The sequence below is a fragment of the Oncorhynchus tshawytscha genome, unplaced genomic scaffold, assembly GCF_018296145.1.
Source record: "Oncorhynchus tshawytscha isolate Ot180627B unplaced genomic scaffold, Otsh_v2.0 Un_contig_7215_pilon_pilon, whole genome shotgun sequence".
NCBI lineage: Eukaryota > Metazoa > Chordata > Actinopteri > Salmoniformes > Salmonidae > Oncorhynchus > Oncorhynchus tshawytscha.
In genome coordinates, this window is record NW_024609573.1 from 68,046 (window position 1) to 85,640 (window position 17,595).

The following is a 17,595-nucleotide window of genomic DNA, read 5'->3' on the forward strand; positions in this document are numbered from 1 at the left end:
CAACCACCGTGTCTTTGTGAGACTCGGTGGGGGGTGAACGGATGATCTCCGCATGTGTACTTCCCTCCGTAAAGCATGGAGGAGGAGGTGTTATGGTGTGGGGGTGCTTTGCTGGTGACACTGTCTGTGATTTATTTAGAATTCCAGGCACACTTAACCAGCATGGCTACCGCAGCATTCTGCAGCAATACACCATCCCATCTGGTTTGGGCTTAGTGGGACTATCATTTGTTTTTCAACAGGACAATGACCCAACATACCTCCAGGCTGTGTAAGGGCTATTTTACCAAGAAGGAGAGTGATGGAGTGCTGCATCAGATGGCCTGGCCTCCACAATCACCCGACCTCAACGCAACTGAGATGGTTTGGGATGAGTTGGACAGCAGAGTAAAGGAAAAGCAGCCAACAAGCGCTCAGCACATGACTGTTGGAAAAGCATTTCAGGTGAAGCTGGTTGAGAGAATGTCAAGTGTGCAAAGCTGTCATCAAGGCAAAGGGTGGCTAAAATGTATTTTGATTTTTTTTCACACTTTTTTGGTTACTACATGATTCCATATGTGTTATTTCATAGCTTTGATGTCTTCACTATTATTTACAATGTAGAAAATAGTAAAAATAAAGAAAACCCCCTGGATGAGTAGGTGTGTCCAAACGTTTGACTGGTACTGTCTGTTTGTATTACGGTGTCCATATTAGGGCAGCCTCAGTCTCAGCAGGACTTTTAAGTAAGATGCCAACAATCTTGTCCATATAGACTAAGAAAATGTAGGGTCTGGGGGTGAAAGGTTGAATTAATTCTCACATGGGGAGTCTTCCTTCACGTTCTCATTCAGAAGAGGTCGTAGTGACAAGCACCCCTAACACACAATGGTAGTCTATTGTCAAACGAGAGTTATGCTCCATTCACAAACACCGAGGCGTATTCCAACAACGTCATTGCACTGAAACACATAACACATAATGGGCCTTGTGTAAATTGGTGACCCCAAATGAGAAAGACACAGGGTATATCCTACATGTACTGCTACATGTTGGTTCTTTCAACAAACTCTCACAGTCTCACGTCACAATTAGACTTTCATCATTTTGAAGTTGTTCCAAACGCACCATTTTGAAATGGTTAAGGTTAGACATTAACTTTGAATGATTAAGGGTAAAGGTTTGGGACAGGCTTAAAACAAAAATCTCAAAAACAACTTTCTATCATTTACAACTTTGAATGATTAAGGGTAAAGGTTTGGGACAGGCTTAAAACAAAAATCTCAAAAACAACTTTCTATCATTGGATTCGAACATACAACCTGTTGCACTAGAGGAAGGTTAGTCATTAACTCCATATGGTTAACGTAAGGGTTAAGGTTTGGGACAGGCTTAAAACAAAAGTCTCAAAAATTACTTTTATCACTGGGTTCAACTTTCTGCAACAGTAGCAGATGCTTACACCCCCATTCACCATCCCCAACACCCAAACAAAACCAAACCTACTTAAAAGGTAACAGCTCTCACAATTGCCCCTAGTGGCCTTTTCCACGTCATTTCCGGACTTCCTCAGACATGGATGGATGTCGAATACTGACTTGTATCACGGGTGACCTGGTACCTTCAAAGCAACTCCAAGGTCTGGGTTTGTCTTTCTAAATTCTTTGGTCTACTACTTTAGTCACACGTAGAGTATATGGTTAATGTGTAGGCCTATAACCGAATATAGCCTGGTTTCCCTGTCAATTCGAGGAGCCCACGAAAACGACTAGACGTTTATGCTCTAACTTATTTTAGTAGACAGTCCGAGATGAGCCGATTACCATATCTATTTAGCCTCGGATAAATAGCTCACCTTTCAAACGTATATATGGCTTGACTGACAGGGAGGGAGAGCCTATTGAGGTCCAATGATTTGCATATCTCCTCCTCTTACACACCTTAACCTGTCAAATCGCCCCTTTGGCGGGATCGTCAAAGCCATTTACCTTATATAGCCACGCACGAAGTTGATTGACAGTATGTACACGCCCCTCCACTCGCTACTCTCCTCCCCGTTTATCTTGCGATGCTTGTAGCTTACTACCATCCTGCCCGAACATTTTCCTACGGAAGCGGAGCGCTGGGGAAAAGCCTAGTGGGGATGAGCAAGGTTACTACCTAGCAATATCCCACGGATACACATGGAGCCTCCATCATCGCTGCAAGTTTGCGTTTATCACCAAGTCTAAACTCGTTCATTAGAGTCTCCAGTAAATAGTGAAACTATATATTTCCTTCTTTCGGATCTGTTTATGTTTCTTTCTATGCATTATATTTCCTGAAAGGCATGAACGTGGATTTGGACATTTGATAAGGTGCAGCCGGATTCCTTTTTTTTCGTGGAACAGTCTCCTTTCTGCGCTCCGCACATAGAGCATCACCATGGACGTTTTGGCGAATCACGGTATTTTTCAGGAACTCCAGCTCGTGCATGACACCGGCTACTTCTCTGCGATGCCTTCGCTGGAGGAGAACTGGCAGCAGGTGACTATAGAGTTTCGATCGTTAGCTATATTAATCGTTAACTGTAGCTATATTGCTGATGGTGGTTTGGCAAAGCCACCGAAGTGCGCCCGAATCACTGACATAGGCGTCAACTTTCCTCCAATATCTTGCATCACAAGTTCAGAGAGAGAGGTACTATAGCCTAAATGTAATAGTAACTTGTCAAATAGATGAGTCTATGAAAGGAAACCGCTGCGCTATTGCAATTAAATCTTCATACTAGGCTATTTAATCTGCACGATGTATTGTTAGGCTATTGTTAAGAATATTACCCTGTGTGATTAACTTGAAGCATGTAGTCTAATATTAACAGTGTCGCAATGTAAACTTGTACTGAGTATGATTGTGTTATGATATTAGATCATACCCGCGGAGTGCTGTTCTGTGTTGAGCCGAGCGCAGGTTGTTATTCGCTGCCGCTAATGTATCCTTCACCGGTGCGCATGGTCCCAGCTGTCAACAGCAATTAGGGAAAAGCGGTCATAATTTCGACAGGGATGATGTAGATCTCTGAATAATAAAACCAGTGCTTTGTACATAAATAATACATCTGCTTCCGTCGGATTACTTGTTTTGAAACCCTCGGCGGCATGAGGCGAGGAGGTTCCCCATTCAAATGCATAATGTATTAACGCAGATGTATAGGGTTGCCGTTCGAGATAAGAACGTGGTCTTTTTACAAAATGCTGTGGAAATGGGGAATAGGAAGAGCGGGATTATAATGGGGGAATGATATGGTCCAGGAGTCAAGCCTCGAGGTTTCCGAGTCACATTGTGTCATAGAGCCTGGGTTTATAAAAACTATGGTGAAATGTCACGCCGGGGGACACATGGTGAAACCAACGTACTGCTCTACTCTCCGTAGGGCTGCAGGCGTTATTCAACTCTGGTCTGCTGGGAAGTAAACTGTTGCACTTACTATGCAAGAAAGACAACATATACACGTTCAGGTTTCTCTATGTGCATAAAGTCTCGATGTTTCTTGTTTTACGCGGTGCGTGTAAAGGCATTTAAAGTAGCACGCGGTTTCCATGCAGCATGCAATCCACCTGCGCTGATGGAAGCAGTTTGGGATGATCATTTTCGCCACCAGCATCGCTGGGCTGCAGACAACAGCAGTGCGTGGTCATTTGATGCCGGCTACTTGTGCCAGTAGAGTTCTTGTGTGTAAATGAAGGCTAGTGGTCCATGACCATGGCTTTACCCTCTCTAGTCACCTTCTTAATTGGCTTCCTGCTGTCAGCCACTCAAACATCTAGACTTCACTCAAGATCACTGTCCAGTCACACACCAGATATTACTGCAGTCATTTGAAAGACGATGTAACCATTGATAAATGTCATATTACTGTATTACTGACATGGCTCTGCTCTGGCCTGGAGAATAAAACCTCTCATCAATCTGGTAGAATCCTGGCCTGGAGAATAAAACCTCTCATCAATCTGGTAGAATCCTGGCCTGGAGAATAAAACCTGTCATCAATCTGGTAGAATCCTGGCCTGGAGAATAAAACCTCTCATCAATCTGGTAGAATCCTGGCCTGGGGAATAAAACCTCTCATCAATCTGGTAGAATCCTGGCCTGGAGAATAAAACCTCTCATCAATCTGGTAGAATCCTGGCCTGGAGAATAAAACCTCTCATCAATCTGGTAGAATCCTGGTCTGGAGAATAAAACCTCTCATCAATCTGGTAGAATCCTGGCCTGGGGGAATAATACCTCTCATCAATCTGGTAGAATCCTGGTCTGGAGAATACAACCTGTCATCAATCTGGTAGAATCCTGGCCTGGAGAATAAAACCTCTCATCAATCTGGTAGAATCCTGGTCTGGAGAATACAACCTGTCATCAATCTGGTAGAATCCTGGCCTGGAGAATAAAACCTCTCATCAATCTGGTAGAATCCTGGCCTGGGGGAATAATACCTCTCATCAATCTGGTAGAATCCTGGCCTGGAGAATAAAACCTCTCACCAATCTGGTAGAATCCTGGCCTGGAGAATAAAACCTCTCATCAATCTGGTAGAATCCTGGCCTGGAGAATAAAACCTCTCACCAATCTGGTAGAATCCTGGCCTGGGGAATAAAACCTCTCACCAATCTGGTAGAATCCTGGTCTGGAGAATAAAACCTCTCATCAATCTGGTAGAATCCTGGTCTGGAGAATAAAACCTGTCATCAATCTGGTAGAATCCTGGCCTGGAGAATAAAACCTCTCATCAATCTGGTAGAATCCTGGCCTGGGGAATAAAACCTCTCATCAATCTGGTAGAATCCTGGCCTGGAGAATAAAACCTCTCATCAATCTGGTAGAATCCTGGCCTGGGGAATAAACCTCTCATCAATCTGGTAGAATCCTGGTCTGGAGAATACAACCTGTCATCAATCTGGTAGAATCCTGGCCTAGGGGAATAAAACCTTTGATAAATCTGGTAGAATGAGTGGTAAATCTGACATAGGCCTGGTGTAGTTTCAAAATGTTCTACTCTAGAGACACAGCCTATTGTACTTACAATGTATATGCTTGCAATATTTCCTAGATGTTTGTGTGAGTGAATGAAAAATGTCTCAAGGTCTGGAGTTGACATCCCCAGACCAGATAAGTCATTATAACAGACCTGTCTACCTGACGGCAGCCACTCAGGGACAAGCGACTGGCATTGTCCACCTCCATGGAGAAATATTGCCTGTATAAAACACATAAAACTCTGCCTGGCACATGGAACAATGTTGTCTTAATGCTGTGGCCCACAGTAGACATGTGATGCTTTAAGTGATGCTGTGATAGAACCTTGGTTTTAAAGGGCACTGCATGTTAGTCACCACTGGCGTTGTGTTGGTGTTCCCTCCTCCCTGTCTACAGGGCATAAATCAGATGGTTATGGCATCAGCTGCTAGGCCTACACGAGGTGAGACTGCCCGCCCATAGAACATGAATAGGGTGTGCAATACAATACACAGATTCAGCACCCAACCATAGCCTGACTAGGAGCACATTGCCTATTTTGTCACATGACTGACTGACCAGCTGTCTTGATAGAATTTGTAGAGTGTTTTGTTATTCCCTGTCTACCCAGTTGGTAGATGTAGAATTATCACTGGCCACATCACATGGACCTCATGGCTACACTGTAATACTACAGCCACAACACAAGGGCTGGCTGACATTGACCTACAGACACAGTCTGTCTGCCCTCCAACACACTCACTTTGTCCTTCAGGGTTCACTCACAATAAGGGATGTCTAGTCAGTACTCAGGCAACATGGCCGAATATCACTCTACTGTATCAGAGATGTGCTTGGTTTCTAAATGGAGTGAAAGGGATATAGCATGTATAGAGGAGCTGTGTGTGTGTGCATGCATGTGTGTGGAGATCTCCAGCAACCTGGCAGGTAGCAGTGGTGGTTGATGATAAAGAGAGGAGGGAGGGAGAGAGAGGGGGAGAGAGAGAGCAAGAGGAGCGAAGAGAGGAGATGAGGAGATGAGGAGAGGCAGGGAGAGGAGAGAGGAGAGGAGAGGAGAGGAGAGGAGAGGAGAGGAGAGAAGAGAGGAGAGGAGAGGAGAGGAGAGGAGAGGAGAGGAGAGGAGAGGAGAGGAGAGGAGAGGGCAGGGGAAGAAAGCTGAGAGGAGAGGAGAGGAGAAACGAGAAGAGAACAGAACAGGAGAGGAGAGGAGGGAAGAAGAGAGGAGAGAAAAGGAGGAGAGAGGGAGAGAGAGTAGAAGAAAGCTGAGAGGAGAGGAGAAACGAGCAGAGAACCGGAGAGGAGAGGATGGGAGAAGAGAGGAGAGAATAGGAGGAGAGAGGGAGTGAGAGTAGAAGAAAGAGGAGCGAGGATAGGAGAAGAAAGCAGAGAGGAGAGGAGAGGAGAGGAGAGGAGAGGGCAGGGAAAGAAAGCTGAGAGGAGAGGAGAGGAGAAACGAGAAGAGAACAGAACAGGAGAGGAGAGGAGGGAAGAAGAGAGGAGAGAAAAGGAGGAGAGAGGGAGAGAGAGTAGAAGAAAGCTGAGAGGAGAGGAGAAACGAGCAGAGAACAGGAGAGGAGAGGATGGGAGAAGAGAGGAGAGAATAGGAGGAGAGAGGGAGTGAGAGTAGAAGAAAGTGGAGCGAGGATAGGGTAGGAGAAACGAAGAGAGGAGAAACGAGAACAGGAGAGGAGAAACGAGAACAGGAGAGGAGAGGAGAAATGAGAACAGGAGAGGAGAGGAGAGGAAGGAGATGAGAACAGGAGAGGAGAGGAGAGGAGGAGAGGAGAGGAGAGGAGAGGAGAGGAGAGAAAGAGAGGAGAGGAGAGGAGAGGAGAGAGAGAGAGAGAGAGGAGAGGAGAGGAGAGGAGAGGGAGAGGAGAGGAGAGGAGAGGAGGAGAGGAGAGGGAGAAGGAGAGAGAAGAGAGGAGAGGAGAGGAGAGGAGAACAGGAGAGGAGGAGAGGAGAGGAGAGAGAGAACAGAGAGAGGAGAGAGAGAGAGGAGAGGAGAGGAGAGAGAGAGGAGAGGAGAGGAGAGGACAGGACAGGAGAGGAGAAATGAGAACAGAGGAGAGGAGAGGAGAGGAGAAACGAGAATAGGAGAGGAGAGGAGAAACGAGAACAGGAGAGGAGAAAGAGGAGAGGAGAGGAGAGGAGAAACGAGAACAGGAGAGGAGAGGAGAGGAGAGGAGAGAGGAGAGGAGAGGAGAAATGAGAACAGGAGAGGAGAGGAGAGAAGAGGAGAGGAGAAACGAGAAGAGGAGAGGAGAGGAGACAAGAACAGGAGAGGAGAGGAAGAGAGGAGAAAGAGAGAGAGAGAAACGAGAACAGGAGAGGAGAGGAGGAGAGGAGAGGAGAAACAAGAACAGAGAGAGGAGAGGAGAGGAGAAACGAGAACAGGAGAGGAGAAACGAGAACAGGAGAGAGAGAGGAGAGGAGAGGAGAGGAGAAACAAGAGAGGAGAGGAGAGGAGAGGAGAGGAGAAACGAGAGGACAGGAGAGGAGAAACAAGAACAGGAGAGGAGAGGAGAGGAGAGAGAGAGGAGAGAGAGAGTAGAAGAAAGAGGAGCGAGGATAGGAGAAGAAAGCGGAGAGGAGAGGAGAGGAGAAACAAGAAGAGGACAGGAGAAGAAAGCGGAGAGGAGAGGAGAGGAGAAACAAGAAGAGGACAGGAGAGGAGGAGAGGATAAGAGAAGAGAGGAGAGAATAGGAGGAGAGAGGGAGAGAGGAGAGGAGAGGAGAAGAGAAACAAGAAGAGGACAGGAGAGGAGGAGAGGATAGGAGAAGAGAGGAGAGAATAGGAGGAGAGAGGGAGAGAGGAGAGGAGAGGAGAAGGGAGAAACGAGAGGAGAGGACAGGACAGGAGAGGAGAGGAGAAACGAGGAGAGGAGAGGAGAAACGAGAACAGGAGAGGAGAAACGAGAACAGGAGAGGAGAAACAAGAACAGGAGAGGAGAGGAGAGGAAAGAGGAGCGAGGATAGGAGAAGAAAGCAGAGAGGAGAGGAGACAAGGGAGAGGGAAGGAGAGGAGAGGGGAGAAACGAGAGGAGATACAAGAAGAGAACAGGACAGGAGAGGAGGAGAGGTTAGGAGAGGAGAGGAGAAGAGAGAGAGTAGAAGCAAGGAGAGAGAGTAGAGGCAAGAAGAGGAGAGAAGGGAAAGGAGGAGAGGAAAAACGAGAAGAGGAGAGGAGAGAAGACAAGAGGGGAGGAGAGGACTGGAGAGGAGGAGAGAGTAGGAGGAGAGGGAGTACAGGCAAGAAGGAGAGAGGAGAGGAGGATAGGAGAGAGTAGGAGGAGAGGGAGACCAGGCAAGAAGGAGAGAGGAGAGGAGAGGAGGAGAGAGTAGGAGGAGAGGGAGTACAGGCAAGAAGGAGAGAGGAGGATAGGATAGGAGAGAGAGTAGAAGCAAGGAGATGAGGAGAGAGAGTAAAGGCAAGAAGAGGCTGGGAGAGGAGAGAAGGAAAGGAGAGAAAAGAAGAGAAGAGGAGAGGAGGACAGTGAGATAGAGGAGTGAAGTGCCAAGCATGCACATTTGCTACTGCAGGGTTTCACATTTCACAGTCCACTGGGCCAAGCCTGCAGGAGCAGATAGATGTAGAGATGTAGAGATGTAGAGATAGAGAAAAAGGAAAGCATGAAGAGACAGACATGGAGCTGGACTGACTGACCGGCTTTCCCTTTGACTGACCAGGGAATCTGCTCTGGAGTATCTCTTGTGTTATCCTGACCCTGTCTGCAGCCAGCCGGCTGCGTGCGTGCGTGCGCGTGTGTGTGTGTGTGTGTGTGTGTTGTAATCCTCAGTAGGGCCCCAGCTGCTTTCTCACACAGCATGCCGACTGGAGGAGGAGAGCACTTACACCCTCCCTCCCTCCCTCCCTCCCTCCCCCTCCCTCCCTCCCTCCCTCCCTCCCTCCCTCCCTCCCTCCCTCCCTCCCTCCCCCTCCCTCCCTCCCTCCCTCCCTCCCCTCCCTCCCTCCCCCTCCCTCCCTCCTTCCTCCTTCCCTCCCTCCCTCCTTCTCTCCCTCTCTCCTTCCCTTCCTCCTTTTCTCCCTCCTTCCCACCTCCTTAGCTCGTTCATATGAAATGAAGAATCAACTCCCAATGGGATTGTCAGACGGCAGCACTCTGGTTAGTGTGTAAGAGGACGTGTACACACACACACACACACACACACAAAAAGGACAAGGACATGAGGACCTGACCTCTGAGACTGTGTTTCTGATAAGCTCCAGTGTGTTGTGAGTGCATGTTCTGTATGGGGAGATACGGGATATATCTAGCTTATTCTATTTCTGCCTTCACCACCAGGCCTGCAGTCTTCTCTAGCTTATTCTATTTCTGCCTTCACCACCAGGCCTGCAGTCCTCTCTAGCTTATTCTATTTCTGCCTTCACCACCAGGCCTGCAGTCTTCTCTAGCTTATTCTATTTCTGCCTTCACCACCAGGCCTGCAGTCCTCTCTAGCTTATTCTATTTCTGCCTTCACCACCAGGCCTGCAGTCCTCTCTAGCTTATTCTATTTCTGCCTTCACCACCAGGCCTGCAGTCCTCTCTAGCTTATTCTATTTCTGCCTTCACCACCAGGCCTGCAGTCTTCTCTAGCTTATTCTATTTCTGCCTTCACCACCAGGCCTGCAGTCCTCTCTAGCTTATTCTATTTCTGCCTTCACCACCAGGCCTGCAGTCTTCTCTAGCTTATTCTATTTCTGCCTTCACCACCAGGCCTGCAGTCCTCTCTAGCTTATTCTATTTCTGCCTTCACCACCAGGCCTGCAGTCCTCTTATTCTAGCTTATTCTAGCTTATTCTGCCTTCACCACCAGGCCTGCAGTCTCTCTAGCTTATTCTATTTCTGTCTTCACCACCAGGCCTGCAGTCTTCTCTAGCTTATTCTATTTCTGTCTTCACCACCAGGCCTGCAGTCTTCTCTAGCTTATTCTATTTCTGCCTTCACCACCAGGCCTGCAGTCTTCTCTAGCTTATTCTATTTCTGCCTTCACCACCAGGCCTGCAGTCTTCTCTAGCTTATTCTATTTCTGCCTTCACCACCAGGCCTGCAGTCCTCTCTAGCTTATTCTATTTCTGCCTTCACCACCAAGCCTGCAGTCTTCTCTAGCTTATTCTATTTCTGCCTTCACCACCAGGCCTGCAGTCTTCTAGCTTATTCTATTTCTGCCTTCACCACCAGGCCTGCAGTCCTCTCTAGCTTATTCTATTTCTGCCTTCACCACCAGGCCTGCAGTCTTCTCTAGCTTATTCTATTTCTGCCTTCACCACCAGGCCTGCAGTCTCTCTAGCTTATTCTATTTCTGCCTTCACCACCAGGCCTGCAGTCTCTCTAGCTTATTCTATTTCTGCCTTCACCACCAGGCCTGCAGTCCTCTCTAGCTTATTCTATTTCTGCCTTCACCACCAGGCCTGCAGTCCTCTCTAGCTTATTCTATTTCTGCCTTCACCACCAGGCCTGCAGTCCTCTCTAACTTATTCTATTTCTGCCTTCACCACCAGGCCTGCAGTCCTCTCTAGCTTATTCTATTTCTGCCTTCACCACCAGGCCTGCAGTCCTCTCTAGCTTATTCTATTTCTGCCTTCACCACCAAGCCTGCAGTCCTCTCTAGCTTATTCTATTTCTGCCTTCACCACCAAGCCTGCAGTCCTCTCTAACTTATTCTATGTCTGTCTTCACCACCAGGCCTGCAGTCTTCTCTAGCTTATTCTATTTCTGCCTTCACCACCAGGCCTGCAGTCCTCTCTAGCTTATTCTATTTCTGTCTTCACCACCAGGCCTGCAGTCCTCTCTAACTTATTCTATTTCTATTTCTCTTCACCACCAGGCCTGCAGTCCTCTCTAACTTATTCTATTTCTGCCTTCACCACCAGGCCTGCAGTCCTCTCTAGCTTATTCTATTTCTGCCTTCACCACCAGGCCTGCAGTCCTCTCTAACTTATTCTATTTCTGCCTTCACCACCAGGCCTGCAGTCCTCTCTAACTTATTCTATTTCTGCCTTCACCACCAGGCCTGCAGTCCTCTCTAGCTTATTCTATTTCTGTCTTCACCACCAGGCCTGCAGTCCTCTCTAACTTATTCTATTTCTGCCTTCACCACCAGGCCTGCAGTCCTCTCTAACTTATTCTATTTCTGCCTTCACCACCAGGCCTGCAGTCCTCTCTAGCTTATTCTATTTCTGCCTTCACCACCAAGCCTGCAGTCTTCTCTAGCTTATTCTATTTCTGTCTTCACCACCAGGCCTGCAGTCCTCTCTAACTTATTTTATTTCTGCCTTCACCACCAGGCCTGCAGTCCTCTCTAACTTATTCTATTTCTGCCTTCACCACCAGGCCTGCAGTCCTCTCTAACTTATTCTATTTCTGCCTTCACCACCAGGCCTGCAGTCCTCTCTAGCTTATTCTATTTCTGCCTTCACCAACAAGCCTGCAGTCCTCTCTAGCTTATTCTATGTCTGCCTTCACCACCAGGCCTGCAGTCCTCTCTAGAATGGCCATGTTTCCTTGCGGATTCTGTTCTGATGCTGATAGGTTACTGGTATAGGAGCAGTCTTCAATTCAGCCATTCACTTATGGAGGGATTCATTCAATTCAATTAAAGTAGTTTTCCATAAATTTTTCATTCATTTCTCAATTCGTAGTGAGAAAACCCTGAAATATTGTCAGACGGGCAGTAACTTGTATGATAAATCACTATCGTCATCTAATATGATCCAGATCTCTACATTTCCAAGTAAAGAAGCAACGTAATAGCAATTGTATCAAACCACCTCAAAGGAATCGGCAAGAAGAAAGAGGTTGGTGAGCAAAGCTTTGTCCCAGGAATCCAATAGATCATCACCATGTGGAGGAGAGGACAGAGATTGTCCTGAGATGACATCACTCATGATACACGCTTTATGAAAGGGAGCTTCATGTGGTTGAGCGTCATTTCTCAGGAGGGCGTTACTCAGCGCTCAGGAGACACTATCTTATGACTGAGCGGCCATTTCTTAGAAAACGGGAGGACAGAATTCAAGAGGAAATAGGCTTTGGTGACCTGGAGCAGAATAAAATAAGAATTTCCATCTCAGATGGACTAATGAAGTTCTATTCTAGTTGCTGTATCTAAGTCTAATAGAGTTATATTCTAGTTGCTGTATCTAAGTCTAATAGAGTTATATTCTAGTTGCTGTATCTAAGTCTAATAGAGTCATATTCTAGTTGCTGTATCTAAGTCTAATAGAGTCATATTCTAGTTGCTGTATCTAAGTCTAATAGAGTCATATTCTAGTTGCTGTATCTAAGTCTAATAGAGTTATATTCTAGTTGCTGTATCTAAGTCTAATAGAGTCATATTCTAGTTGCTGTATCTAAGTCTAATAGAGTCATATTCTAGTTGCTGTATCTAAGTCTAATAGAGTTATATTCTAGTTGCTGTATCTAAGTCTAATAGAGTTATATTCTAGTTGCTGTATCTAAGTCTAATAGAGTCATATTCTAGTTGCTGTATCTAAGTCTAATAGAGTCATATTCTAGTTGCTGTATCTAAGTCTAATAGAGTCATATTCTAGTTGCTGTATCTAAGTCTAATAGAGTCATATTCTGTTCTATTTGCTGCAGCTAACTCTTGTATCGTTGTCAGACCATACACTGGTATGACAATGAATTGACAGAGAGGAGCTGGCTAAACCTAACACAGACTGGACCACCAGGCTAATATAATGTATATAAACTAACAGACTGGACCACCAGGCTAATATAATGTATATAAACTAACATAGACTGGACCACCAGGCTAATATAATGTATATAAACTAACACAGACTGGACCACCAGGCTAATATAATGTATATAAACTAACACAGACTGGACCACCAGGCTAATATAATGTATATAAACTAACACAGACTGGACCACCAGGCTAATATAATGTATATAAACTAACACAGACTGGACCACCAGGCTAATATAATGTATATAAACTAACAGACTGGACCACCAGGCTAATATAATGTATATAAACTAACACAGACTGGACCACCAGGCTAATATAATGTATATAAACTAACACAGACTGGACCACCAGGCTAATATAATGTATATAAACTAACAGACTGGACCACCAGGCTAATATAATGTATATAAACTAACACAGACTGGACCACCAGGCTAATATAATGTATATAAACTAACAGACTGGACCACCAGGCTAATATAATGTATATAAACTAACACAGACTGGACCACCAGGCTAATATAATGTATATAAAACTAACACAGACTGGACCACCAGGCTAATATAATGTATATAAACTAACAGACTGGACCACCAGGGCTAGACTATAATGTATATAAACTAACAGGCTAATATAATGACTGGACCACCAGGCTAATATAATGTATATAAACTAACAGACTGGACCACCAGGCTAATATAATGTATATAAACTAACAGACTGGACCACCAGGCTAATATAATGTATATAAACTAACAGACTGGACCACCAGGCTAATGGACCACCAGGCTAATATAATGTATATAAACTAACATAGACTGGACCACCAGGCTAATATAATGTATATAAACTAACATAGACTGGACCACCAGGCTAATATAATGTATATAAACGAACATAGACTGGACCACCAGGCTAATATAATGTATATAAACTAACAGACTGGACCACCAGGCTAATATAATGTATATAAACTAACACAGACTGGACCACCAGGCTAATATAATGTATATAAACTAACATAGACTGGACCACCAGGTTAATCTAAGGTATCTAACACTGAACAATAGAGTTCAGAGTGCAATTCAGACCAGATACAAAGACTGACAGCAAGGAGATTCTTAATGAGATTCCTATTGCACTGTCAGGGAGAAACATGACATGCAAACAAGCATTAGAAGGCTGTTGCTAAAAGCAAGCCCTCATTATTCAACTGGCATTCAAGCACTCCACTGTGAATCATTTCATAATCATCATTTTGTGTGTGTGTGTCTGTCTGTGTCACCCTCTGACCTCAGAACACATCTTTTACGTGATCGGACCACAATGCACTCTGCCTGCTCCTCCAAGAGGTGAGCTCGTCATTCAACAAGCGAGAAGATGATTGCGAGTGATGGGTGGGTGATGCATTGAAAAGGAGGCGACGGAGAGATGGAGTGTTGATGAAGTAAAGAAGAGGATGGAGGGAGGAGACGATGCATTCATTTGTCTTGCTCGTCTCATTCGGAGGAGTGACTGTCACGTCAGTAGCACCCTCTTGGAGAGACGATGAGAGGAGAGGGGGGAAGAGGGGATGAGGAGGAGGAGGAGAAAAGGGGAGGGAAAGCACATCTTTATGTATGGATTCTGTCATCTCCGCACTGGACGAGCACGTCGAGCATATCTGGCAACCCTGCCCTGGGGGGATTTGATTAACAGTGGGGAGAGGGAGCCAGTCATTTATTCTCACACCAGACTCACACATGGCCAGGCAATGACTTTCACATCATTTGAGTGGAGATGGGAAGCTGTTACAGTGCTTTAGAGTGATCCGACATGCCTCGTCGCAATTCATCCTGGCATTGCAACCAGAGCGAGAGAGAGGGCTCAGACATTTCCGACATGTCCTTAAAATTAGGCATTTTGGCAATTCTTCTATCCTCTCTCGGTCTCGGTCTGTCTTCCTGCCTGTCTGACTGCCTGTCTCTGTTTCGTTCTCTCTCCTGTCTGTCTCTCACACTCAGCATCGGTGAGGAACTGGAAGACTGAGAAGGTTCATCATTGTTGTTATCTAAGACCATGGAGTTTTGTTCCAACTGAACACAGTGTACCAAGGATACATGGTACTTTACTTGTCTGCCCTATTCTTCTATAACCTTTAACCCCAGACAAACGTCAGTGGAAGGTGTCCTAGCATGCCAAATCAGTGATCAACCGCTGTTGACAACCAAACACAAAATCAACCTCAGATCTCTCTAGTCTAGCAACACCTGTTGCTAAGCAGCCGGCACCGAGCACCAGGCAGGCTTAGGATCATTTGTTTGTTTAGTCTGGAACAATAATCCCACCTACCCATAGAACATCGAGGTCTAGAGAAGGGAGATGTCAAATCTGTTTTCTCCATCCTCGTTTATTCCATTCCTCACCTTTCTGGTAAAGTGGATTGGAGGAGAGGATCCCAGGACCCTGCCCTCTGACCTCCTCCTCCTATGCTCTTTGAAAGAGAGGAGAGGAATGGAGGAAACAAGGACAGAGGAAGCAAGGTTTGACATTCAGTAACAGCCAAAGAGTCCTTTACTGTGACGTGGAAGGAGAGAGTTAAACAGTAGTGCACTTTAGATCATAAGTAGTGCACTAGATATGAAAAGGGATGCCCTTTCAGATGCACCCATAGACAGAATGGGGAAGCCTTACAGACAGGAACATGTGACTTAGGCACGGTTCAGCCTCTGTCATATTGGTAGTTACCCATGGATGACGGTGAGGGAGATTGGGATATAGAGTTACCCATGGATGAGGGAGATTGGGATATAGAGTTACCCATGGATGAGGGAGATTGGGATATAGAGTTACCCATGGATGAGGGAGATTGGGATATAGAGTTACCCATGGATGAGGGGGATTGGGATATAGAGTTACCCATGGATGACGGTGAGGGAGATTGGGATATAGAGTTACCCATGGATGAGGGAGATTGGAATATAGAGTTACCCATGGATGAGGGAGATTGGGATATAGAGTTACCCATGTATGAGGGAGATTGGGATATAGAGTTACCCATGGATGAGGGAGATTGGGATATAGATTTACCCATGGATGAGGGAGATTGGGATATAGAGTTACCCATGGATGATGGTGAGGGAGATTGGGATATAGAGTTACCCATGGATGAGGGAGATTGGGATATAGAGTTACCCATGGATGAGGGGGATTGGGATATAGAGTTACCCATGGATGACGGTGAGGAGATTGGGATATAGAGTTACCCATGGATGAGGGAGATTGGAATATAGAGTTACCCATGGATGAGGGAGATTGGGATATAGAGTTACCCATGGATGAGGGAGATTGGGATATAGAGTTACCCATGGATGAGGGAGATTGGGATATAGATTTACCCATGTATGAGGGAGATTGGGATATAGAGTTACCCATGGATGAGGGAGATTGGGATATAGATTTACCCATGGATGAGGGAGATTGGGATATAGAGTTACCCATGGATGATGGTGAGGGAGATTGGGATATAGAGTTACCCATGGATGAGGGAGATTGGGATATAGAGTTACCCATGGATGAGGGGGATTGGGATATAGAGTTACCCATGGATGACGGTGAGGGAGATTGGGATATAGAGTTACCCATGGATGAGGGAGATTGGAATATAGAGTTACCCATGGATGAGGGAGATTGGGATATAGAGTTACCCATGGATGAGGGAGATTGGGATATAGAGTTACCCATGGATGAGGGAGATTGGGATATAGATTTACCCATGGATGAGGGAGATTGGGATATAGAGTTACCCATGGATGATGGTGAGGGAGATTGGGATATAGAGTTACCCATGGATGATGGATGATGAGGGAGATTGGGATATAGAGTTACCCATGGATGAGGGAGATTGGGATATAGAGTTACCCATGGATGGATGATAGAGTTAACCATGGATGACGGTGGGGAGATTGGGATATAGAGTTACCCATGGATGATGGTGAGGGAGATTGGGATATAGAGTTACCCATGGATGAGGGAGATTGGGATATAGAGTTACCCATGGATGAGGGAGATTGGGATATAGAGTTACCCATGGATGAGGGAGATTGGGATATAGAGTTACCCATGGATGAGGGAGATTGGGATATAGAGTTACCCATGGATGAGGGAGATTGGGATATAGATTTACCCATGGATGAGGGAGATTGGGATATAGAGTTACCCATGGATGAGGGAGATTGGGATATAGAGTTACCCATGGATGAGGGAGATTGGGATATAGAGTTACCCATGGATGAGGGAGATTGGGATATAGAGTTACCCATGGATGAGGGAGATTGGGATATAGAGTTACCCATGGATGAGGGAGATTGGGATATAGAGTTACCCATGGATGAGGGAGATTGGGATATAGAGTTACCCATGGATGAGGGAGATTGGGATATAGAGTTACCCATGGATGAGGGAGATTGGGATATAGATTTACCCATGGATGAGGGAGATTGGGATGATGGATGATGGTGGGAGATTGGGATATAGAGTTACCCATGGATGAGGGAGATTGGGATATAGATTTACCCATGGATGAGGGAGATTGGGATATAGAGTTACCCATGGATGAGGGAGATTGGGATATAGAGTTAACCATGGATGAGGGAGATTGGGATATAGAGTTACCCATGGATGACGGTGAGGGAGATTGGGATATAGAGTTACCCATGGATGAGGGAGATTGGGATATAGAGTTACCCATGGATGAGGGAGATTGGGATATAGAGTTACCCATGGATGATGGTGAGGGAGATTGGGATATAGAGTTACCCATGGATGATGGTGAGGGAGATTGGGATGAATGAGAGAGTGCGGGACTGATCACATGAGAGAACAGTGCAGCAATGGGAACA

The 17,595-nt window shown here is 45.8% G+C and overlaps 1 protein-coding gene across 1 annotated transcript in view; it reads left to right on the top strand.

Moving 5' to 3' along the window:
• The first annotated feature begins 2,057 nt into the window (after positions 1-2,057).
• The window catches only part of LOC112236477 (Krueppel-like factor 7), a 66,244-nt gene continuing 50,706 nt past the window's right edge, over positions 2,058-17,595 (top strand). The window contains exon 1 of the mRNA XM_042315984.1: positions 2,058-2,505. Within this exon, the coding sequence (XP_042171918.1) occupies positions 2,404-2,505 (102 nt within the window). The 5' untranslated portion in view covers positions 2,058-2,403. The remainder of the gene's footprint in view (positions 2,506-17,595) is intronic.